This window comes from Chrysemys picta, chromosome 4 (genome assembly GCF_011386835.1).
Source record: "Chrysemys picta bellii isolate R12L10 chromosome 4, ASM1138683v2, whole genome shotgun sequence".
Taxonomy (NCBI): Eukaryota; Metazoa; Chordata; order Testudines; family Emydidae; genus Chrysemys; species Chrysemys picta.
Genome location: NC_088794.1, coordinates 3,798,561 through 3,824,094, shown reverse-complemented (window position 1 = coordinate 3,824,094; position 25,534 = coordinate 3,798,561). Strand labels below are relative to the sequence as shown.

The 25,534-nt window shown below is 51.9% G+C and overlaps 2 protein-coding genes across 6 annotated transcripts; one reads left to right on the top strand and one right to left on the bottom strand.

Annotated features, from left to right (window-relative positions):
• The first annotated feature begins 9,807 nt into the window (after positions 1–9,807).
• Positions 9,808–14,723, top strand: LOC112058856 (serine protease 27-like). Of its 2 annotated transcripts, none has more exons than XM_065591189.1 (5): positions 9,808–10,022; positions 12,009–12,171; positions 13,014–13,285; positions 13,658–13,815; positions 14,139–14,723. In XM_065591189.1, exons 1-5 carry the CDS (start codon positions 9,887–9,889, stop codon positions 14,448–14,450), a joined length of 1,041 nt encoding a protein of 346 aa, XP_065447261.1. In that variant the 5' UTR covers positions 9,808–9,886; the 3' UTR covers positions 14,451–14,723. The 2 variants fall into 2 exon arrangements, with proteins under 2 accessions (XP_065447261.1, XP_065447262.1); XM_065591190.1 differs by having other exon boundaries at positions 9,872–10,022; positions 13,661–13,815.
• Positions 14,693–24,062, bottom strand: LOC101933883 (serine protease 27-like). Of its 4 annotated transcripts, none has more exons than XM_065591197.1 (6): positions 23,906–24,062; positions 19,317–19,343; positions 17,317–17,479; positions 16,878–17,149; positions 16,462–16,619; positions 14,693–15,454 (listed from the first exon to the last, which is right to left on the bottom strand). In XM_065591197.1, the coding sequence occupies exons 1-6, from the start codon at positions 23,958–23,960 to the stop codon at positions 15,188–15,190; spliced, it is 942 nt and encodes a 313-aa protein (XP_065447269.1). In that variant the 5' UTR covers positions 23,961–24,062; the 3' UTR covers positions 14,693–15,187. The 4 variants fall into 4 exon arrangements, with proteins under 4 accessions (XP_065447269.1, XP_065447270.1, XP_065447268.1 ...); XM_065591198.1 differs by lacking the exon at positions 23,906–24,062 and adding an exon at positions 22,595–22,802; XM_065591196.1 differs by lacking the exon at positions 23,906–24,062 and adding an exon at positions 21,280–21,471.
• Between the last annotated feature and the right edge of the window lie 1,472 nt (positions 24,063–25,534).

Genomic DNA, 25,534 nt, shown 5'->3' with positions numbered 1-25,534 from the left:
CCCAGCTCTGGGAAGGGAGTGGGGTCTAGTGGTTAGAGCAGGGGGGGCTGGGAGCCAGGACTCCTGGGTTCTCTCCCCAGCTCTGGCAGGGGAGTGGATTCTGGTGGGTTAGAGCGAGCAGGGGCTGGGAGCCAGGACTCCTGGGTTCTATTGAAGGCCAGCAGGGGGCAGTGCTGCTCACACTGCTTTAAACCTGTTCACATTCAGCAGAGGCAAATGCTCATCTTTACATAACTCCCTGAGTCCAATCACATAAACATCGTCGCTCTTCGTGCCACAGCTCACGCCCTGCTTGCGGTCCGGCATGCGCCAGGCTGCCCGGGTTACAGCGCCCCCCAGCAGTGTTTTCCAGGCACAGAGCCTTGGAGGCACTAAACGTCCCTGTAATTATCCCTCTGACGGTGCCCTGAGCAGGCCGGGCAAGTCAGCCCCCTGGCAGGAAACTGTTGCAAGGCTGAGATGCTTTTGAGGTGAAATCAGGTAGGGCCTTGCAACAGACCAGCGGGTCCACACACACCCTTTGGTAGCGTCGCTGTTTGCTTTTCTTGCATATGTATTGACCTTTATTCGTTGACTTGTTTCCAGTGGTGGTGAGCTTTGTCTTTTGGCCTTGTTTGTTTATAATGTAATATTATACCTTACCCACTTTAATAATAAACAATAATTTCCAGTTCGTTGTCGCGTGTTACTTAGGTACCTTGTTTTTCTTTTCCTGCATTTCTTATTTATTTGTGATAATATAGTGTTAGAACTTAAACATCGATGCGCTTCTGATAAATTATAGCCCCGTGCTCTTTGCTGTGTGTTTGTTTTTCCTTTCATGCACTATGTCTTCTTTTATAACTTATTATTATACACCTCGACCCTGATAGAACGCTGTCCTTGGGAGCCAAAAATACGTACCGCGTTATAGGTGAAACCGCGTTATATTGAACTTGCTTTGATCCACTGGAGTGCACAGCCCCGCCCCCCCGGAGCACTGCTTTACCGCGTTATATCCGAATTCGTGTTATATCGGGTGGCGTTATGTCAAGGTAGCGGTGTATCTTCAACCTATATCTACTCTACTCAAATCGTAATTTAAAATTTCTCCATGAGTGGTTTTCATTTTTCATGGGTTTCCTACCCTGCATCTCGTTTCTTTGCTATTTCTCTGTTGCAATTCATGTGTGATCTATTGTCTCTTCCTTCTCTTCGTAATAAAGAAGAGGAACTAGATAATACGTTAATTGTGGCAAATAAATAATGCTTGGTAAGAAACACATGAAAAATAATGTATTTATTATTAGCGGTTCATTACCTGTTTTATTAATTGCCTTTGATTTGGTTGTTGTCAGTGACATAGTTTGCATCATTTGTAGCCCGGTTGGGGGTGTCTTCCATCTTTGCCGACCTCCTGCTGTAGACCTGGCCTCTTCCCAAAAATTGGCTGGAGCTCTCATAAACATCCGCACACCTGCCACAATCTCCGCCTCCAAATCCCTCTTCAAAACTCACCTATGCGTGATGCTGACAACAGTGCGGCTGCTGGTGACCACAGCTCACTCTTGACCATGGTTTCCTTGTGGTCCTCTGTCTGTCTGCCTCTATCTGGTGTCTTTTGTCGTATACACAGATTGGGGCAGGGATGGTGTGTGTGTGTGTACAGCGCCTGGCGCAATGGGCTTGTGGTCCATGACTGCGGCTCCTAGGCGCCACCGTAATACACCTAATAAATACTATACAGTGCCTGGCACCATGGGGCCGTAGTCTGACTGCTGCTTTTAGGTGCAACCATAATAACCTAATACCTAGTGCTCCACGCCTGACCCAAGGGGGTCCTGCTTCCGTGGCTGGTATTACCGTAATACACCTAATGACGAATAAGATTGTTCTAGATTATTGATGTACAATATGGTGATTACTTATACACCTCCAATGAAGCCACCTCTTGAGGTCTCAGTTGTCAATGTTTATTTGCTAGTTATTTGTTTGGTGCTGTTACCTCTCTAGTCGTTATATGTAAAGATATGATTTTATTTAATAAAATGTGCTTTGAGATCTATTGATGATACTTGGCTTGTATCTACAAGTTAAGAACTAAATATTTATTTTTATTAGCTACATAGTTACTTATTAGTTTGTCTATTTTTACTTCTTAGGTATTTATAAGTTTGCTACTTATATATTTTTGATTAGTTTTTTCTTTCTAGTAATGTATTACTTAATTTTTACCTATGATTGCTCTTTGATAGGTATTTTTTGTTGTTTATTTATTTGTTGGTCTTTCTTTATTAGTCCTATCTATTTGTGTTATTTATTTGTTACTGTGAAATGTAGTTCATAGTTATTTGTGTTTTCTAGGTTTTGATTTAATTTCTAGTTAGTTATTGCTTGGCATTCTTATCTATTTTTGCCATTAGGGATTTAAAATGGTATTTATTTATTAGATTGTCATTCTTTATTAAGAAAGCCTATTGTTTTTGTTATTATTTTACTCTTGTGAAAGTTATTTATTAGTCAATAGCTTGACCTATGTATTTCCTATTCTTTGTTATTGATGTGTTTGTTTTTGTGACATTTATGAATTAGCTAGTGTTCTGTAAACGTATTGGTTTACTTTTGGGACATGTCTACATGAGCTATTGTTTTCTACACTTGCCACTTGTTGTTTAGCTTACATCGAGTTATTATTTGCATTTGTTCTTTGCTACGCTGTTTGTTACTTTGTATTGTTATGAATTATTATTTGCTGGTTACTGTATTTCTTTTTTTGACAATTTCTTTTTGTTTCTAGTTATCTAGTTGTTTGTCTGTATTTTGCTATTTGATGCTTATTTTTTATTTGTTATCTGTATTAGCACATCTCTGGCATTTGTTATCGGATAGTTATTTATTTTTCTTTACTAGTTATTCCTTCTTTATGAGCACCATCCAGTGTTTTTGTTATGTGACGGTTAGTTTATTTTACTTATTAGCTGTTAATTCTTTATTAGCACTTTATTTCTTCACTGATCTTTCCTAATAAGAACGAGCTATTGATTTTTCTGGGTTGCGGTATTTGTATTTCTTAGCTGATATTTTGTTAATAGCTCTGTCTATTGTTATTGCTGTTTGATTTCTTAGTGCTTCTAAAGAAAGACAAGCTAGCTATTGGTGTTTCTATCTGATAGCTATTTCTTAGCCAATCTTTCTTTAGTAAAAAGCAACAGAGGGTCCTGTGGCACCTTTGAGACTAACAGAAGTATTGGGAGCATAAGCTAACGTGGGTAAGAACCTCACTTCTTCAGATGCTACTTCTTTAGTAGTGCTCTCTATTGTTTTTGCACTTTTCTTTCTTAGCTGTCTGTTGGGGTCCTACCGCTCTGGCTTATTTTGTGCTCAGACATCAAGCTCGTGGCTGAGATATCAGTCATTAAATAACTACATCCCTGGTTGGACATAATGCATTGCCCCCGGCACTAGATGAGAGCTGTGTGGCATATGATTATTTAGGAACATGGAAATGATTTCAGCCGGTCATCCACAGACCCCTTGGGATCTGCAGACTATGTCTAAGGGGTCTGCGAAAAGTTGTCATTACCATAGAGGTGTGGTTTTCAACCGGTGATCTGCAGACCCCTGGGGGTCCGCCGACTCTGTCTAGGATTCCCAAAGACACGTCCTTTTGAAATTGTTTAGGGGTCTGCAAATAAAAAAAGGTTGAAAGTCACTGTATTTGATTCTAGCTCTTGATGACTATTATCTAGTACTTTTGTCTGTGAAATGTATTTCTTAGTAAATAGCTAGTTATTGGTTTGTAATTTATTCATCAGTTGTCATTTATTAATTTATATTTGTCTATTATTTGCATTGATTATTTCCTAGCGATGTATTATTTTGTAATGTCTTTATTAGTTGTAATTTATTAGTTTATGGTTATTTATTATTTGTATTTGATTTTAATAATGTTTATTAGATCATATTTAACAATTATTTATTTCTTAGTTATTTATTGTTTGGTAATATATTTATTAGCTCTTATTTATTCATTTACATTTATCTATCATTTTTTTTATTTCCTAGCTATTTATTGTTTTATAAAAGATAAACTAATACATAACAGCTAATCATAGAATGTCAGGGTTGGAAGGGACCTCAGGAGGTATCTAGTCCAACCCCCTGTTCAAAGCAGGACCAATCCCCAGACAGATTTTTGCCCCACATCCCTAAATGCTCAAACCACAGAGCTATCCCTCCCCCGGTGCATTATTTGTTTTTCTCATTTCCTAACTATTTATTGTTTTGTAATATATGTATTAGTTGTCATTCATTAGTTAATCCTCTATTTTCAAGCTATTAATTAATTTTCTTATTTATTGTTTTGTAACATATTTATTAGCTGCCACTTATTAGTGATAATTTCCTAGTTATTTTTTGTAACAGACTTATTAGCTGTCATTTATTGGTTTCTATTGATCTGTCATTTGGGTTTCTTATTTCCTAGCAATTTATTGTTTTTAATATATTTATTAGCTGTCAGTTATAATTTTATATTTATCTATTATTCATATTTGTTACTTTGTAATTATTTATGGTTTGTAATATATTTATTCAATATTATGTATTGGTTTCTATTTCTCTGTAACTTGTATTGGTTACGTCCTAACTAGTCTTTGTTTTATCATTTATTGATTAGCTGCGATTTATTAGTTTGTATGTATCTATACCTTATACGGGTTATTTCCTAATTATTTATTGCATTCATATTAATTAGTTGTCAGTTATGAGTAGATTTTTGTCTCTGATTTGGATTGGTTATTTTCTAGTTATGGGTTGGTTTGTAAGATCATCAAAGACCACTGGAAAGAGAGAGATTCTTGCAACATCCAAAATTTTAAGCAGAGCAAACCAATGTGACGTATCAGACAGACGAAGAAGAAGGTGATGGATATATTTAGGACCATCAACACGAGGTCCATGGCAAGGGCTAAGATGGACATCCCCAGAAACAGGAAAAGAGGGCGACCAAGAGAGGAAAAAGCCAGATCCATCCACATGATACTCAGATGCTTGAGCAGACCAGAGCAAGACTGGAATAATAGGTGGAAACTGGTGGATGCTCCATGCGCCTGCAGGTGTAGAAACATAAAGACAAAGTTTATTAGGTGTCAGTTACTGGTTTATATTTTTCTATTATTTGTATTTCCCAGTTCTTTATTATATTGTAAGTTCCGTATTACTTGCCTATCATTAGTTTCTGTCGTTCTATCATTTGCATTGTTCATTTCCCAATTATTTATTGCTTTATAGTTTATTTGCCGTCGTTTGCTGGTTTATATTTATCTAGTGTTTTCTATTTCTTTTTAGAATTCTCGTCACATTTCTTAAAAAGTCAAAATGGGAACAAGCCATTTCGATGGACTTGAAACAGATCCTATCAACGACATTTCCAAATGAAATCAAAAAACAAATGAGAAACTTCCCTCCGAAATCTCGCTACGTGGAAGATTTTGAGCTTGTTTTGCTGCCTTTTGATGTGCTGTTCAAAACAAAACGTTATTGAAATGGAGACATTCCCATGGTCGGCTGCGCTTGCAACAACATGGAGTGTCCCGACAGACAACAAAAATGTAGTGTTGGAAGATTTTCAATCAGATCTGTTAATTCCTAGTTGCTGTTATTTATTATTATTATTGAATAATTAATTAATTTCTATTTGATAATTATTTTGGCCTTCTTTGTAATGTACTTTGAGATCTGCTGCTGGAAAGCGCTAGATAAAATCTACAGAAATTATTATTAAGAGTTCTATGAATTATAATTGTAATCCATTATGCTTGTTATGTGTTAGTGATTAGTTAGCTGCCAGTGGTTGAAATTCCCTCTGGGCTCCCACGTCCATCCTTTAGCATTTTGGGGGGTCTTGTTCTCTGCAGCGAATTGTCCTAGCTGCTCTGTGGATCTTACATTTCCACCGACGGATGAGTCATAGATTCTAAGGGCAAGAAGTCACCATTAGATCATCTGGTTTGACCTCCTGTGTAGCCCAGGGCATCACATTTCACCGACTTCCTCCCGTGTTTAGTCCCGTAACTTGTGTTTGGTTAAAGTGTCTTCCAGGAAGGTCTCCTGTCTTGATTGGAAGCTAACCAGAAATGGTGAAACCTCCCCTTCCCTTAGGTGTGTGTTCCAGTGCTTAATCACCCGAGCTGTTCAGTATCAATGATGGGAATTTGCCTGGCTTTAACGTCAGGCCGTTGGTTCTTCCTCTGCCTGATCCAAGAGCCCGTTAGTGATCAGGATTGTCTCATATTAACTGGCTTCCAGGCCGCATTGGAAGCCACCCAAAGGTGGAGACTCCAGGTGGAGAATGTCTTGTTGTTTTTTTAACCTGACTCCAGATTCCTCCCGGTTCCTGCCACTCAAACTTCTTGTATTGACGACCCCATACAGACAGCCCGCCTCGAAGCGCGAATCCCTGTATAAATGACACACTTTTTTTATACGTAACACTATTTTCTATGTTAAATTTATATCCCCATTGTTTACAATGAATTTCCCTTTTCTTGCGGCTTTTAAATTAAGACTATAAAACAGTTTTATCAAAGGATTCTTATGAGCAGAAAAGTTCGTTTTTAAAATAGTTGCTGTTTTATCCGGTGGGGAGGGGGCGTGGAGAAACGTTGTCAATAACACCTTGCACGGCAGATTGAGCACCGCGTGGCCAGTTTGCCACCTTTACTTCTGCATTGCTGCTGGCAACGACGCTGCCCTCAGAGCTGGGCGGTGATAATACCGTATGTATTTTGTTTAGGAACAATAACCACTTAGTGGGGGGGAGGGATAGCTCAGTGGTTTGAGCATTGGCCTGCTAAACCCAGGGTTGTAAATTCAATCCTTGAGGGGGGCCATTTAGGGAACTGGGATAAAAATCTGTCTGGGGCCTGGTCCTGCTTTGAGTAGTGGCTTGGACTAGGTGACCTCCTCAGGTCCCTTCCAACCCTGATGTTCTATGTGTTATACATTTACAATGCTTTCTGATGTAAATATACTACTTTGCAATGGAAAGGTGCGTGTGACTTCTAAAAGGCTAGATTTAAATGATATATTTTAGAGCCATTTCTCTCTGTTTCGTGCATGTACTCATGACCCCCATGTAATTATCTTGTGACCCCCCCCCCCGGAGGGGTTATGATCCCCAGTTTGAGAACACCTGATCTAGAGGGATCGATATCAGCATGAGGCATTGTTATGGTTGCTATCTGGCCAGCTTTGAAGCATCTGGGCTGGTTTTTCGCAGTGCCCCGTCACGGGGTGTCCCGGATGCACAGGATCGGTGCTACACCCCTTTGCAACAGCCCCTTGGAGGCCCCTTCTTCCCCCCTGGACTCAAAGTCTCCAAGACTGAGGCTCTGGGCTCCAGCCCTCCAACCCCACAAGCTCTGCCCTCAGCCAACATTTGCAGTGATGCCCGGCGGCCTGTTGTAGCAGAATAAGGTTGATTTATCACCCGGACCACAGCAGGGGCAGGCCTTAGGTTAGCCCGGAGAAGCAAAGGTGAAGACAGACTCGACCCAACCAAGCTGCCATGGACTCTCTCGCCGTCTCTCTGCCAGTCCCGGCCAGGGGCATTGGAATGGGGGGGATGGGACGAGGGGCCATGGCCCCATCAGTTTTAAATATAGCCCTCCCAGTTTTTACAGGCCGTAAGGGTGCACAATGTGGGGGAGGGGATGGAGAGGAGCGATGGGGGGGCGGGATCTTGGGAGGAAGAGGAGGTGCAGGAACGGGGCCTCAGGGGAAGGGGTGGTGTGGGGGCAGCCTCAGGGAAAAGGGGCGGGGCGGGAGTTCAGGGAGAAGGGGCAGCATGAGGGCAGAGCCTCAGGGGGAAGGGGTGATGCAGGGGGTGGAGCCACGTTTCGGGCACTGGTGGCCCCCCCCCAGTTTAGGGAGGTTCCCTTCCTCCAGGTCCTGGCTGCTCTCTGCTCTGTCTCGTCAGCAGCCCGTTCTCCCACGCTGAGCCGTGTTGCTCTGACCGCACGGGCCGAACGAGCCAAAGGGGTTACTCTAACCACGTCGCGGCCCGACAATGGACGGCATTGAACGAGGCTCGGGGGTTGGCACCCGGGAACCTCCGCCTGCTTCGCTCCCGAGGCCAACGCCCCCAGAAAAATCCTTTTCTTCTAGGTCCGGAAAAGAAGGCAAAAACCGGCAAAAGCCTTGGAAATGTAATGCCTGGACCAAGGCGTTCGTTTCCTCCCCAGCGCTGGGTCCCTGGCCCTTGAGCGGGAGAGAGGTTTTAGCAGGAAAAAACCCTTCTTTGACTGTCTCTTAGATGGTATCCAAGATGTAGTAACTGGAGGAGAAGGCAGCTGAGATGGGCCGGAGCTGCTGTTAATGTCCGATCCTTTTTCATCCCAGGAGGTGGCTGGGATTTCCCTGGGGTCGGTGGCGATGTTGTCTGGGGCCCTCTCTCTGACCAGGACGGCTCTCAGGAGCAGAGTGACAAAGACCTGGGTTCCCAGGCGAGAAGGGAGTGGCACTGGGATGGTGAAGTCAATTGCCCCACCAAGATCTTTTCCTTTACGTGATGGGTGGAACAGCCCACCTGTGAGGTCTAATTTCCCACTCACCAATTTAGGCTCCATAGCTCATTTGTCTCTTGTTTACCAGGTTTCATGGTAACACGGTCCTTGAGTTATAAGTGGTAGATCTTTTCGTTTGGACTAATTCAGGCTTTCAGGCCCTACGTTACAGGGACGTCCCGTGAACGGGCTTGGATTTCTTATAGCTGAGCTCAGAATTCGGGTCAATCTGCAGGCTCCCTCGGGCCGCCCACCGGAGATCCCCATGGACCATCCACTCCTTGGAGCTCCCGTTGGCCAACTGTCCACTGATACGGGTCGGTTTCAGTCAGTCCTGTAACGACCCAGTCACCTCACCCCAGGTAGTGACGTCACCCCCACAGGCCCCATTTCCTGATCTGACGCAAGAGTGGCTTTCTTAATCCTTTTTGCCCTGCCCCCGGGTAGTGAGGGAAACTGAGGCAGGCACCGGTGTTCCAAAAATAGGGCTGAAAATTCCTGCTTTGTCACAGCGAGGTCAGGCAGGTGGGGGCGGGTGCAGAGTCTGGACGTTCTGCTTCTTGGAGGTGGCAGCCCTAGGTGCTGGCTGGCCAGGTTGGGGCCAGCATCACACCCCCGGTGGGAATCCCTAGCCACGGGGAATTTGGCTGACAGCTTCAACGGAGCAAGGATGTCGCCTAACTTCCCCTGCTCCTCGTTTGTCACCCAGCGGCCAATCCCCAAGACACCTCGGGTGAACCTTTCTTCCCTTGGCTTCCGCCCCGGACCGTGGCTCATCATGCATGAGGCCAGGGTGGGGTAATGCGCCTGAGTCACCCGGCGCCCTGTTTCCTTGAGTGTCCTCATCCCCGGGTCTTTCCTAACAGACTTCTCCTTTGGGTCTTTTGCAAACCTGCCCCTCCCGGGCCAAGCTGGGCCTCTCCCCTGTTTCCCAACAGGTTGGTGGCGTGGGGGTCTCACCAGCTAAGCAGGCTTGGGACGGGACGGCTGATGGAGGGCAGACCAGTAGGAGGGGGATGGGATTTGGGAAGGGGATAGAGGTGTGCAGAGCAAACATACTGGGAAGGGATCCCGGCAGCAGGGGAGGCGGGTGGCGTGGGGGTGGATGGAGGGCGAGGGGGGCAATGGAGGGAGTGCAGGCTGGGATGGGGGAGGGGAGCAGCTCCCGAGATGGCATGCCCCGGGCAGGGAGGTTACTAGGAAGGAAGGAAGTAGAGAGACATTTGCCAACGTCGGCCCAACGAGTCGGGTGACATTCCCAGGCTCACACCCTGCCAGGGCTGAGTATATAGGAACCTACTGTGCCACAGGGCACCCTCACATTCCACTTGTGTCCCAGGATGAGTGGCATGGGGGAGCAGCACCGGGCAGCCCAGAGGAGATGGGTGATGGGCAGATGGACTCTGCTAGCACTGCTGACCCTGGCAGGGCTCCTAGGGGATGGACCCCAGGCAGGGAGTTGCCTGGCACAATCTGGTGAGAAAAATTGGCCAGGTGGGTGGGGTGGAAAGCCAATATCCAATGCGAATGGAGCTGGGAGAGTTTTCTTTCTACAGCCTTATAATCTAATCTATTTATCTGTCATTCTATGCTTATACGCCCATCTTTCTTTCTTTCTTTCTTTCTTTCTTTCTTTCTTTCTTTCTTTCTTTCTTTCTTTCTTTCTTTCTTTCTTTCTTTCTATCTATCTATCTATCTATCTATCTATCTATCCCCATCCACCCCATCTATCTATCTATCTATCTATCTATCTATCTATCTATCTATCCCCATCCACCCCATCTATCTATCTATCTATCTATCTATCTATCTATCTATCTATCTATCTATCTATCTATCTATCTATCCCCATCCACCCCATCTATCTATCTATCTATCTATCTATCTATCCCCATCCACCCCATCTATCTATCTATCTATCTATCTATCTATCTATCTATCCCCATCCACCCCATCTATCTATCTATCTATCTATCTATCTATCTATCTATCTATCTATCTATCCCCATCCACCCCATCTATCTATCTATCCCTTAATGTTTTTAGTGCTTTTAATATTATTGCTATTATTCTAATAACGTGGCTAGTATCAACTCTTGAGTGGTGAGATTCTACTAATTATGATTAGAAACTGTATTACCGTGGTTCGTTAATTAGCAATGAATTGTTTGATCAAGTCTCTTGCATGGTATCGCTGTGTGATCATGCGTAGAACATGTCACGTGATAATTACTGCGAGAAGTAGAACTGCTTTATTAACAGATAAGCGGTGAAATATGACTGTGTAATGGAAGTGGTGGAATTGATTTTACAGCGGATTAGCAGGGAATTGCTTTGTTAGGTGATTAACTGTGAATTTTCAATTACTGGCTTATTAGTGTCCTGTTCTCAGTGTTGTACCTACCTGGGATTCTTAGTACAACAGGTTCCAATCTACTTCTCCTGCCTCGTTATAATTCTGGGTTTTTCATTGGAGTATACGATTAGCTTTGGTGATTATATTTAATTGTGTTGTGATGAAGTCTATGGAGCCAGGGCTGGATCATGAGTTTGGTAACCCCTGGTGTAAATCCGGAGTGACACCAATGGAGGCAGGGCTGGGTCCTGGCTCGGTGAGTTCCAGTGTAAATCCGGAGTGACACCAATGGAGGCAGGGCTGGGTCCTGGCTCGGTGAGTTCCGGTGTAAATCTGGAGTGACACCAATGGAGCCAGGACTGGGTCCTGGCTCGGTGAGTTCTGGTGTCAATCCGGAGTGACACCAATGGAGCCAAGGCTGGGTCCTGGCTCGGTGAGTTCCGGTGTAAATCTGGAGTGACACCAATGGAGGCAGGGCTGGGTCCTGGCTCGGTGAGTTCCGGTGTAAATCCGGAGTGACACCAATGGAGGCAGGGCTGGGTCCTGGCTCGGTGAGTTCCGGTGTAAATCCAGAGTATCTAAAAGGGTGTCATAAGGAGGAGGGAGAAAACTTGTTCACCTTAGCCTCTAAGGATAGAACAAGAAGCAATGGGTTTAAACTGCAGCAAGGGAGGTCTAGGTTGGACATTAGGAAAAAGTTCCTAACTGTCAGGGTGGTTAAACACTGGAACAAATTGCCTAGGGAGGTTGTGGAATCTCCGTCTCTGGAGATATTTCAGAGTAGGTTAGATAAATGTCTATCCGGGATGGTCTAGACAGTATTTGGTCCTGCCATGCGGGCAGGGGACTGGACTCGATGACCTCTCGAGGTCCCTTCCAGTCCTAGAATCTATGAATCTATGAGCCAGGGCTGGGTCCTGGCTCAGTGAGTTCTGGTGTAAATCTGGAGTGACACCAGTGGAGCCAGGGCTGGGTTCTGAGCTCTCTGTGTCTGGGACCTGGCACAGGGCAGTTGCAGGAGGTGAGAGGCTGGTCCATACAGCCCATTACAGCTCCTCCCACCCCGCATCCCAGCTGGTCCCAACTCCCATCTGCTCTCTCCACAGTGTGCGGGCGCCAGGGTCCGATGAAGCGAATCGTGGGGGGCTCGGAGGCGCGGGACGGGGAGTGGCCCTGGCAGGTCAGCCTGAGACTCAACGGCACCCACCACTGCGGGGCGTCCCTCATCGCCCCACAGTGGGTGCTGACGGCAGCTCACTGCTTCAGAAAGTGAGTATCAGGGTGCCCCTCACTCCCAACCCGCAGCCCCTGCCAGCCCAGCCCTGCCCCTCCCAGCTCTGCCGGTGCCCCTCACTCCCGACCCGCAGCCCCTGCCAGCCCAGCCCTGGGCTCCCCCCAGCTCTGCCGGTGCCCCTCACTCCCGACCCGCAGCCCCTGCCAGCCCAGCCCTGCCTCCCCCCAGCTCTGCCGGTGCCCCTCACTCCCGACCCGCAGCCCCTGCCAGCCCAGCCCTGGGCTCCCCCCAGCTCTGCCGGTGCCCCTCACTCCCAACCCGCAGCCCCTGCTCGCCCAGCCCTGGGCTCCCCCCAGCTCTGCCGGTGCCCCTCACTCCCAACCCGCAGCCCCTGCTAGCCCAGCCCTGCCCCCCAACTCTGCCGGTGCCCCTCACTCCCAACCCGCAGCCCCTGCTAGCCCAGCCCTGCCGCCCCCCCAGCTCTGCCGGTGCCCCTCACTCCCAACCCGCAGCCCCTGCCAGCCCAGCCCTGCCCCCCCCCCCAGCTCTGCCGGTGCCCCTCACTCCCGACCCGCAGCCCCTGCTAACCCAGCCCTGCCCACCCCAGCTCTGCCGGTGCCCCTCACTCCTGACCCGCAGCCCCTGCCAGCCCAGCCCTGCCCCCCCCCAGCTCTGCCGGTGCCCCTCACTCCCGACCCGCAGCCCCTGCCAGCCCAGCCCTGCACCCCCCAGCTCTGCCGGTGCCCCTCACTCCCGACCCGCAGCCCCTGCCAGCCCAGCCCTGCACCCCCCAGCTCTGCCGGTGCCCCTCACTCCCGACCCGCAGCCCCTGCTAGCCCAGCCCCGGGCTCCCCTCACTGCTGTTCTCTGTCTCTAGGACCAGGAACCCTTCCCGGTTCTCAGTGCTACTTGGGACCTCCAAGCAGCTGCACCCCAGCCCCCATGCTGTCATAGCCTCTGTGGGGCAGATTATCCCCAACCCCCGCTACGGGGGCAAAATCTCCAGTGGGGATATCGCCCTGGTCCGGCTAGAGAGGCCCGTGAACCTCACCGACCGCATCGTCCCCATCTGCCTCCCGGACGCCCAGGTCCAGTTCCTGCCAGAGACCAAGTGCTGGGTCACTGGCTGGGGGGAAGACAAAGATGGAGGTGAGTGATGGGTGGGACTGGGGTTGGGGGAGCGGGGAGACAGGGCCCTGATCCTGTAGGGCGGAGGGAGGACATAGAGAATCTGGGGCCTGGCTGTACTGGAAAGAAAGAAAGAGTGAATGGCATCAGAACAAACGAAAGAAAGAGGAAGGTGAACGGAATAAGAAAGACGAAAAAGCGAGAGCCGGGGGAAGAAGAAAGGAAGGAAGATGGCGGATAGATGTGAACAGGAGGAGGCAATACAGCGTGCAGGGCAGAAAGGAGCAGGAGATACAAGTTGGTGTGGGTGGGGGAAGGGATTGTGCTCCCCCCCAGGCGGAGGGGCAGTGGGTGTGGCTCCCAGCCCAGCTCTCACGCTGCCCCCTCCCACAGCAGGGAACGGCAAAGCCCCCGAGATGCTGCAGAAGCTCGAGGTGCCCATCATCGCCCAGGAAACGTGCAACGCCCTCTACTGCAAGGGCAAAGGGCAGACCATCCAGGAGGACATGCTGTGTGCCGGGTACACCGAAGGGGGCAAGGACGCCTGTCAGGTGAGAGCCCTGCCCCAGAGCCAGCTGCATCTCGGTGCTGGGTGGGGGGTTCCCATATAAACAGCTCCCACATCCCACCCCAGAGGTGGCTGCATCTCAGCGCCGGGCGAGGTGTCCACACATAACCAGCTCCCACCCCCCACCCCAGAGGGGCCATGTCTCAGCACTGGGTGAGGGGTCCCTCTATGAACATCCCCTGTGCCCCAACCCAGAGGGCCACATCTCAGTGCTGGGCAAGGGGGTCCCTGTATAACCAGCCCCCACGTCTCACCCCAGAGGTGGCTGCATCTCACTAACCCCTCGTCTGTCTCTTTGACCACTAGGGTGATTCCGGTGGTCCACTGGTGTGTAAAATGGGACAGAGCTGGGTCCAGGCAGGCGTGGTGAGCTGGGGAGAAGGCTGTGCTCAGAAAAACCGCCCCGGCGTTTACGTCCGAGTCACCAGTTACCACGGCTGGCTCCAAGAGACCGTCCCAGACCTGGCGTTTGTCCAGGGCACCACGAACGGAACAGCCCACAGCTCCGTGGCTAACAGGAACCGCGAGAAAAAATTCAAAGACGGCAGCTTCAGTCATGCGCCCATGGTGCTAGCCAACACCCTGCTTCTTGCGGCTTGTGCCCTACACCTCATCTGAAAGCCAGGACTCCTGGGTTCTATGTTTGCGAGGGCAGTGGGGTCTAGTGGGTTAGTGCACTGGCGACTGGGAGCCAGGACTCCTGGGTTCTATCCCCAGTTCTGTTCTTTCCTCGCTTGGTGCCTCAGTTTCCCCATGTACAATAGCAGTCTAATTCCCCCTCTCCTCCCCCCCCGCGGAATTATTCTAAGGTTTCTTTTATTCTTGTTTGTAAAGCACTTTTGTAACCTGCATTCAGGCACTGCAGAACCATAAATTATTTATTTATTATTATTCCAGTCTTTCGCGTTTAAATTAAAACAGTGTGCACAAGGGACCCGGCTGGATCAGACCCATGGGCCCATCTAGCCCGGTATCCCGTCTCCTCCCCGTTGCCCCGGCTCAGACCCATGCTTCGTCCCATGGAGGAGAATAGTTGCGGCAGGCTGAAGCGTGGTGGCTGTGACCCACCATGTTGCGGGGAAGCCACGGTCATTTTCCCCTGCAGGGGCAGGGCTTGTGCCTGGGTGGGCGTGGCCGGAAGGGGGCGGGGTCATTTGACATGGGGTAGGCAGGACCCATCCATTGGCCACGAGGGAGAGTCCATGGGGGAGTGGGGGTGATTCCGTGGCCCAGTCGTAGCTGGGTGGGTGTGGCTGGAAGGGGGCGGAGTCACTGGACAGCTGTTCCATGGCACTCTCCCCTTAGGGCCTGGCCTATACTGGTGGGCGTGGCTTTAGCTGCCAGGGGGCGGGGCTTCAGAGAATGTTGAGCAGCCAGGTGGCTAGGAGCAGGGCAGCAGGGGCAGGGCTGGGGGGCCCGCCCCCCGGCAGGCTGTAAGTGGTGATATTGACAACCCCGAAGGTGGCGTTGGGCACGTGCCGCCCGATCCAGTCCAGGTAGGCACCGACCCGGATGTAGACCCCAGGGCGGTTGGGGAGGGCGCAGCCCTCGCCCCAGCTGACGACGCCGGCCACGAACCACAGCCCAGACTTCTGGCAGACTAGGGGGCCCCCCGAATCGCCCTGGGAAGAGAGAATCGGTGACACCGGCCTCACTCCCGACCTGCAGCCCCCTGCTAGCCCAGCCCTGCCCCCCGAGCTCTGCTAGTGCCCCTCACTCCCGACCCGCAGCCCCTGCTAGCCCAGCCCTGCCCCCCCCAGCTCTGCCGCTGCCCCTCACTCCCGACCCGCAGCCCCTGCTAGCCCATCCCTGGGCTCCCCCCACAGCTCTGCTAGTGCCCCTCACTCCCGACCCGCAGCCCCTGCTAGCCCAGCCCTGCCCCCACCAGCTCTGCCGGTGCCCCTCACTCCCGACCCGCAGCCCCTGCCAGCCCAGCCCTGCCCCCCCCCAGCTCTGCCGGTGCCCCTCACTCCCGACCCGCAGCCCCTGCCAGCCCAGCCCTGACCCCCCCAGCTCTGCCAGTGCCCCTCACTCCCGACCCGCAGCCCCTGCCAGCCCAGCCCTGCCCCCCCCCAGCTCTGCCGGTGCCCCTCACTCCCGACCCGCAGCCCCTGCTAGCCCAGCCCTGCCCCCCCCCAGCTCTGCCGGTGCCCCTCACTCCTGACCCGCAGCCCCTGCTAGCCCAGCCCTGCCCCCCCACCCAGCTCTGCCAGTGCCCCTCACTCCCGACCCGCAGCCCCTGCTAGCCCATCCCTGCCTCCCCCTGCTCTGCCAGTGCCCCTCACTCCCGACCCGCAGCCCCTGCTAGCCCAGCCCTGCCCCCCGAGCTCTGCTAGTGCCCCTCACTCCCGACCCGCAGCCCCTGCTAGCCCAGCCCTGCCCCCCCACCCAGCTCTGCCAGTGCCCCTCACTCCCGACCCGCATCCCCCTGCTAGCCCAGCCCTGCCCCCCACCAGCTCTGCCGGTGCCCCTCACTCCCGACCCGCAGCCCCTGCTAGCCCAGCCCTGCCCCCCCACAGCTCTGCCGGTGCCCCTCACTCCCGCCCCGCAGCCCCTGCTAGCCCAGCCCTGGGCTCCCCCCAGCTCTGCCGGTGCCCCTCACTCCCGCCCCGCAGCCCCCTGCTCTCACCTGGCAGGCGTCTCTCTGTCCCTCGGCGTAGCCGGCGCACACCATGTCGTCCTGGATATCCCTCATGGCGCTCCGGCGCTGATAAAGGGCATCACAGGGCAGTGGGTCGATCAGGGGCACCTGCAGCTGCTGCAGCGTCATGGGGGCTGGGAGCAGGGCTGGTGGGGAAGGAAGGGTTAACACTGCCTGGGTGGGGGAGAGGACCCTGGGGGAGGAGGAGAACACAATGCCCCCCTCCCTGTCCCCTCCAGTGCTCCCCTCTGCTCCCCCCTCCTTGCCCCTCCTCCTCTGCGTTCCCCTCCCCTCCCCCTTTCCTCATGGCCCCTCCCATCTCCACTCCCCCCCCTCCCCTCTCTGTTCTTCCTCCTGCCCCCTCCATTCCCCTCCCCCTCAGCTGCCCCCTCCTCCCTCCTCACCTCCCTCTTGTGGCGACCCCCAGCCAGTAACCCAACAGAGGGTCCCGGCGGGGAAGTGGACCCCGGCATCCGGGAGGCAGGCGGGCAGCACCTGCGAGGTGAAGGTGACGGGGCGGCCCAGCTGGGCCAGGGCGATGTCTCCGCTGGAGCCCTCCCCAGAGTAGAGTGTGTGGCCCACGGCGCGGGACAGGGGCAGCCGCAGGGAGCCGGGCTCTGGGATCGACAGCTGGTGGGAGCCCAGGACAGCTCGGTACCGAGACAGCTCCGCATGCCTGGGGCGAGAGAGGGGTCAGCCCCAGAGACCAACAGCGGTGCCCCTCACTCCCGACCTGCAGCCCCCTGCTGGCCCAGCCCTGGGTCCCCCTCCCCCTCCACAGCTCTGCCGGTGCCCCTCACTCCCGACCCGCCGCCCCCTGCTGGCCCAGCCCCGGTCACTCACTTGGGAAAGCAGTGTGCAGCGCTGAGCACCCACTCCGAGTTGATGAGGGTCGCCCCACAGACGTGGCGGTTCTCATACTGCAGACTGACCTGCCAGGGCCAGGCCCCCCGCGGGGCGTCCTCTCCCGCCACGATCCGGTCCTGGGGCCCCCCCTGGCCACACACTGTGGGCGGAGGGAGAGAACCGTGACAGAACGGAGGACACGTGGCACTCCCTGCTGGAGGGGACTGGAGCTGCACTGAGGTGCAATGCAGCCTCCTATGGGGTGCTTGGTGCTACACAGCACCCCCTAGTGCCACCCTGGGGCATCGGGGCCAGCACTCATTTTCTGGGGAGGGCGCCTCCTCTCCCTGCAGCACAGCGCCCCCTAGCACCACCCTGTGGCGTTGTGATTCATATGTAAGAACATAAGAATGGCCAGACTGGGTCAGATCAAAGGTCCATCTAGCCCAGTGTCCTGTCTGCTGACTGTGGCCAATGCCAGGTGCCCCAGAGGGAATGAACAGACCAGGGAATCATTAAATGATCCATCCCCTGTCATCCAGTCCCAGATTCTAGCAATTGGAGGTTTAGGGACATCCAGAGCATGGGGTTGTGTCCCTGCCCATCATGGCTAATAACCACAGATGGACCTAACCTCTATGAACTTACCTAACTCTTTTTTTAGCCCAGTTATAATTTTGGCCTTTACAACATCCCCTGGCAAGGAGTTCCAAAGGTTGACAGTGCGTTGTGTGAAAAAATATTTCCTTTTGTTTGTTTTAAACCTGCTGCCTGTTAATTTCATCAGGTGACCCCTGGTTCTTCTATTATGAGAAGGAGTAAATAACCCTTCCCCATTCACTTTCTCCACACCAGTTATGACTTTATAGACCTCTGTCATATCCCCCCTTAGTCGTCTCTTTTCCAAGCTGAAAAGTCCCGGTCTCTTATTAATCTCTACTTCAAACACCTAATCATTTTTGTGGCCCTTCTTTGTATTATTTCCAATTCTGCAATATCTGTTTTGAGATGGGGCGACCACATTTGCACACAGTATTCAAGGTGTGCGTGTACCGTGGATTTATATAGAGGCAATATGATATTTTCTGTCTTATTCTCTATCCCTTTCCTAATAATGCCCAACATGCTGTTGGCTTTTTTGACTGCCGCTGCACATTGAGTGGATGTGTTCAGAGAACTCTCCACAATGACTCCAAGATCTCTTTCTTGAGTGGTCACAGCTAATTTAGACCCCATCATTTTATATCTATAGTTGGGATTATGTTTTCCAATGCGCATTAATTTGCATTTATCAACATTGAATTTCATCTGCTATTTTATTGCCCAGTCACCCCGTTTTGTGAGATCCATGTGTAGCTCTTCACTGTCTGCTTTGGACTTCACTAACAAGGTATTTTGTAACATCTGCCAACTTTGCCAACTCACTTTTCCCCTTTCCCCCGATGATTTATGAATGTGTTGAACAGCAGTAATCCCAGTACAGACCCCTGGGGGACACCACTATTTACCTCTCTCCATTGTGAAAACTGACCATTTATTCCTACCCTTTGTTTCCTGACTTTTAACCAGATACTGACGGGATCTTCCCTCTTATCCCATAGCTGCCTACTTTGCTTCAGAGCCTTTGGTGAGGGACCCTGTCAAAGGCTTTCTGAAAGTCCAAGTACACTTTATCCACTGGATCCCCCTTGTCCACATGGTTGTTGACACACTCAGAGAATTCTAGTAGATTGGTGAGGTATGATTTCCCTTTACAAAAACAATGTTGACTCTTCCCCAACAAATCGTGTTCATCGATGTGTCTGACAATTCTGTTCTTTACTATAGTTTCAAGCACTTTGCTCAGTACAGAAGTTAGGCTCATCAGTCTGTAATTGCCGGGATCGCCTCTGGAGCCTTTTTCAAAAAGTCGGTATCACATTAGCTACCCTCCAGTCATCTGGTGCAGAGGCTGATTGCGGTGATAGGTGACATGATTTCAGTGATAGGTTACTTACCTGTCTGGATTCCATTGTCCCGTGCAGCTGAGGGAGACAGGAGAAGGAGTCACAGATGGCGCAAAGCGGGGGAACCGGTTTCAGAAATGAACAGGAATCAGGAAGACAGCAAAAGAAACACAGAAAGAGACGCTCACTAAAAGTAAACAGTGCAAAATAACACACAGCTCTCAGGACACCTGGTCTATCTCCCCAGCTAGGGGAGGGGAGTGGAGGATGGTTTAGTGGTTAGAGCAGTGGGGGCTGGGAGTCAGGACTCCTGGGTTCCTTCTTGACTCTGAGACAACACCTGAGTCTTTTTCACCCTGCCCCGCCCATGGGACACAGCTGCACTTCATATCTTGTTAACCGCTTCCCTGCTGAAGCCTCATCCCTGGGTTATTACAATATTTAGAGCATTTTGGGAGCCCTACAATACATTTTTGGTGCTGGCTCAGAGAGTGGGGATGAGAGAGGGTGTCTGTGGCTGAGGTGAGAATTGAACCCAGGAGTCCTGGATCCCAGTACCCCCTGCTCTAACCCACTAGCCCCCTCTTTCCTCTCATAGGACCCAGGAGTCCTGGCTCCCAGCCCCTCCCACCCACTTTAGCCTAATAGACCCCACTCTCCTTTCAAGTGAACACAGGAATTTTAACTTCTTGCCCACCGTGCTCCAATACACTAGCCCCCACACCTCTCCCATAGGACCCAGGTGTCCTGGCTCCCAGCCAACACTTACCCTGCAGCATGGGCAGCAGGAGAAGGATGGTTATTGGGGTGCAGGGGGCTCCCATGACCCCGTAGCTCCCAGCTGGGCTTCCGCAGGGAACTAGGGGGTCGGTGAGCTGCCCCAGTGACCCCACTGCCCGGTGTCAGCTGTCTGCCTGGCTGTTGAATGTCACCCAGACAATCCCCCTATCGCCTGCCTCTTCTCGTCTTTCCAGTAAAACTGCATCATGTGACGCCAACCCTCCCCACCCCCATGATCACCCTCCCCCTTGCCCAAGCCGCATTGGCCTCCTGCTCTGTCCCCGGGTCCCCGGGTCCCATGCAGCTGAGAATTCCCCCACCCATGTTTCTGTGACATGGGGCCGCTGGCCAACGTGGATTGGGGGATGTGTCCTGAAATGGCCAGGGATCTTTCCCAAGGTGACTCACCTGGTTCTTCTGTGTGCATCTGTGTGCGTGTGTGTTTGTGTTTGTGCAGCTAAACTCCAGGGTGTGTATGTCTATAGCTAGACTCTGGAGCTGTGTGCATTTCTGTGTTTATTTGTGTGTGTGTGTGTGCGCGTACCTCAGGGCTGTATGGGACACTGGTATTGTCTTTGTTGGGTAAATGGCCAAGGACAGAACCGCCCAAGGAAATTCACTGTATTCTTGGGGTATTTATTTTATATCATTGTGGGAATGAGAGATAGACCCATCCTAAATAGACAGACACAATATAAACGGATGGACACAGTCAGACAGACACAATCTAGATAGACACAGTCTAAACAGACAGACAGACACAATAGAGACAGGTGGTTGGATACAATACATTAAGAGGCAGACAGCCTAGACAGAATTTAGACAGAGAGGCAGACACAATGGCATATACGATGTAGACAGTCAGATGCAGTTGAGACAGACAGACATGTTTTGTTACTAGTATTCTCTGTATTATTGTAGGACCTACCATACCCTAACATGGGCTAGGAATCCTTTGTGCCAGATGCTGCCCAGACCCACAGTGGGAGCCAGTCCCTGCCCAGAAGGGCTCACAGTCTTAACAGACAAAGGCAGGAACATTCTCCCCCTTTTCCATCCAGGGAAATTGAGACTCAGAGAGATCCAGGACTTGCTCAAGGTCACACAAGGAGTCTGCAGCAGAATCTGGGATAGAACCCAGGAGTCCTGGCTCCCGCCACCCCTCTGTGCTAACCCACAAGCCCCCACACCCTCCCATAGGACCCAGGCATCCTGGCTCCCAGCCCCCACTTACCCTGCAGCATGGGCAGCAGGAGAAGGATGGTTATTGGGGTGCAGGGGGATCCCATGGCCCAGCAGCTCCCAGCTCGGCTTTAGCAGAGTACTAGGGGGTCAGTGAGCTGCCCCAGTGACCTCACTGCCCGGTGTCAGCTGTCTGCCTGGCTGGGGAATGTGGCCCAGCCAGTTCTCCTATCACCTGCCTCTTCTCATCCTTCCAGGGAAACCGCCAACCCCCCACACCCATGTTCACCCTCCCCATTCCCAGCCTCCCCCCCACCCCAGGCGCACTGGCCCCTCGCTCTGTCCCTGGGCCCCGTGCAGCTGAGAACTCCCCCACCCGTGTTTCTGTGACACGGGGCTGCTGGCCAACGTGGATTGGGGGATGTGTCCCGAAATGGCCAGGGAGCTTTCCCAAGGTGGCTCACCTGGTTCTTCTGTGTGCATCTGTGTGCGTGTGTGTTTGTGTGTGTGTTTGTGCAGCTAAACTCCAGGATGTGTATGTCTATAGCTAGACTCTGGGGCTGTGTGCATCTCTGCATCTATTTGTGTGTGTGTGTGCGCGCGTACCTCAGGGGTGTATGGGACACTGGTATTGTCTTTGTTGGGTAAATGGCCAAGGACAGAACCGCCCAAGGAAATTCACAGTATTCTTGGGGTATTTATTTTGTATCATTGTGGGTAATGAGAGATAGACCCGTCCTAGACAGACAGACACAATATAAACGGATGGACACAGTACAGACAGACACAATCTAGATAGACACAGTCTAAACAGACAGACAGACACAATAGAGACAGGTGGTTGGATACAATACATGAAGAGGCAGACAGCCTAGACAGGCAGAATTTAGACAGAGGGGCAGACGCAATCTAGACTGATGGGCATATACGATGTAGACAGTCAGATGCAGTTGAGACAGACAGACATATGTTTTGTTACTAGTATTCTCTGTATTATTATAGGACCTACGATACCCTAATATGGGCCAGGAATCCTTTGTTCCAGGTGCTGCTCAGACTCCAGCTAAGATCAGGGCCTCGTGGTGCCGGGTGCTGCCCAGACCTACCATGGGAGCCAGGCCGTGCCTCAAAGGGCTCACAGTCTAACCGGACAAAGGCAGGAACATTCTCCCCCTTTTCCATCTACGGAAACTGAGACTCAGAGAGACCCGGGACTTGCTCAAAGTCACACAGGCAGTCTGTGGCAGAACCAGGATAGAACCCAGGCGTCCTGCCTCCTAGCCCCCCAGCGCTAATCCACTAGCCCCCACTCCCCTCCCAGAGCCAGGGATAGAACCCAGGCTTCCTGGCTCCCAGCCCCCACTTACCCTGCAGCATGGGCAGCAGGAGAAGGATGGTTATTGGGGTGCAGGGGGATCCCATGGCCCAGCAGCTCCCAGCTCGGCTTCTGCAGGGGACTAGGGGGTCGGTGAGCTGCCCCAGTGACCCCACTGCCCAGTGTCAGCTGTCTGCCTGGGCGGGGAATGTGGCCCAGCCAGTCCCTGCATTGCCTGCCTCTTCTCACGCTTCCAGGGAAACCACTTCATATGCCACCAACCCCCTCCCCCAGTGTTCACCCTCCCCGTTCCCAGCCTCCCCCCCGCCCCAGGCGCATTGGCCCCTCGGTCTGTCCCCGGGCCCTGTGCGGCTGAGAACTCCCCCACCCTCTGACCTTCGCAGAATGGGGGGATGTGTCCTGAAATGGCCGGAGGGTTTTCCCAAGGGGCTCACAGGGTTCTGCTGTGTGCGTGCGTGTGTGTGTGTGTGCGCGCATCTGTGTGTATGTGTGTGTGTGTGTGTGTGTGTGTGTGTGTGTGCATCTGTGTGTGTGTCTCTGTGTGTGTACAGCTCAACTCCACAGTGTGTGTGTGTGTCTATAGCTAGACTCCAGGGTGTGTGTGCACAGTTAAACTCCGATGTGTGTGTAGCTCAGGGGCTCATGGGGTCCGTCGTGTTCTCTTTTTTGTCTCAATGGCCAAGGATAGAACCACCCAAGGAAATTCACAGTATTCTTGGGGTTATTTATATTGTATCATTGTGGGTAATGAAAGATAGACCCATCCTAGGCAGACAGACACAATATAGACAGACGGACACAGTACAGACAGACACAATCTAGATAGACACAGTCTAAACAGACAGACAGACACAATAGAGACAGGTGGTTGGATACAATACATTAAGAGGCAGACAGCCTAGACAGGCAGAATTTAGACGGGGGCAGACACAATCTAGACTGATGGGCATATACGATGTAGACAGTCAGATGCAGTTGAGACAGACAGACATATTTTTTCTTAATAATATTCTCTGTATTATTGTAGGACCTACAATACCCTAATATGGGCCAGGAATCCTTTGTACCAGGTGCTGCCCAGACCCACAGTGGGAGCCAGTCCCTGCCCAGAAGGGCTCACAGTCTTAACAGACAAAGGCAGGAACATTCTCCCCCTTTTCCATCCAGGGAAACTGAGACTCAGAGAGATCCAGGACTTGCTCAAGGTCACACAAGGAGTCTGTGGTAGAATCTGGGATAGAACCCAGGAGTCCTGGCTCTCGGCCACCCCTCTGAGCTAACCCACTAGCCCCCACAGCCCTCCCATAGGACCCAGGCGTCCTGGCTCCCAGCCCCCACTTACCCCGCAGCATGGGCAGCAGGAGAAGGATGGTTATTGGGGTGCAGGGGGATCCCATGGTCCAGCAGCTCCCAGCTCAGCTTCCACAGGTGACTAGGAGGTCGGTGAGCTGCCCCAGTGACCCCACTGCCCAGTGTCAGCTCTCTGCCTGGGCGGGGAATGTGGCCCAGCCAGTCCTCCTATCACCTGCCTCTTCTCACCCTTGTAGGGAAACTGTTTCATGGGCCGCCAATGCCCCCCCCCCAAGTGTTCACCCTCCCCATTCCCAGCCTCCCCCCCACCTCAGGCACATTGGCCCCTTGGTCTGTCCCCGGGCCCCGTGCGGCTGAGAACTCCCCCACCCGTGTTTTTGTGACACGGGGCTGTTGTCATATGCCGAATGGGGGAATGTGTCCCAAAATGGCAAGGGAGCTTTCTCAAGTTGGCTCACCGGGTTCGTCTGTGTGTGTATATGTGTGTTTGTGTGTGGCTAAACTCTGGGTTGTGTGTGTGTACCTCCAGGTTGCGCGGGGTCCCTTGTGTTGTCTTAGTTGGGCAAATGGCCAAGGACAGAACCGCCCAAGGAATTTCACAGTATTCTTGGGGTTATTTATTTTCTATCGCTGTGGGTAACGAGAGAAAGACCCGTCCTAGACAGACAGACACAATATAGACAGATGGTGACGGTACAGACAGACACAATCTAGATAGACACAATCTAAACAGACAGACAGACACAATAGAGACAGGTGGTTGGATACAATACATGAAGAGGCAGACAGCCTAGACAGGCAGAATTTAGACAGAGGGGCAGACGCAATCTAGACTGATGGGCATATACGATGTAGACAGTCAGATGCAGTTGAGACAGACAGACATATGTTTTGTTACTAGTATTCTCTGTATTATTGTAGGACCTACAATACCCTAACATGGGCCAGGAATCCTTTGTGCCAGGTGCTGCCCAGACCCAAAGTGGGAGCCAGTCCCTGCTCCGAAGGGCTCACAGTCTTAACAGACAAGGGCAGGAACATTCTCCCCCTTTTAAATCTAGGGAAACTGACTCAGAGAGATCTGGAACTTGCTGAAGGTCACACAGGGAATCTGTGGCCAAGCCAAGGACAGAACCCAGGTGTCCTGGCTCCCAGCCCCCACTTACCCTGCAGCATGGGCAGAAGGAGAAGGATGGTTATTGGGGTGCAGGGGGATCCCATGGCCCAGCAGCTCCCAGCTTGGCTTTAGCAGAGTACTAGGGGGTCGGTGAGCTGCCCCAGTGACCCCACTGCCCCGTGTCAGCTGTCTGCCTGGGCGGGGAATGTGGCCCAACCAGTCCTCCTATCACCTGCCTCTTCTCACCCTTCCAGGGAAACCGCTTCATGTGCCACCAACACTCCCCCCGCCCCAAGATTACCCCCTCCCCATTCCCAGCCTTCCCCTCGCCCCAGGCACATTGGACCCTCGCTCTGTCCCCAGGTCCCGTGTAACTGAGAACTCCCCCACCCGAGTTTCTGTGACACGGAGCTGCTGCCATATGCCGAATGGGGGGATGTGTCCCAAAATGGCCAGGGAGCTTTCTCAAGGGGACTCACCGGGTTCTGCTGTGCGTGTGTGTGTGTGTTTGTGTGTATGCGTGTGTGTGTTCGTGTGTGCAGC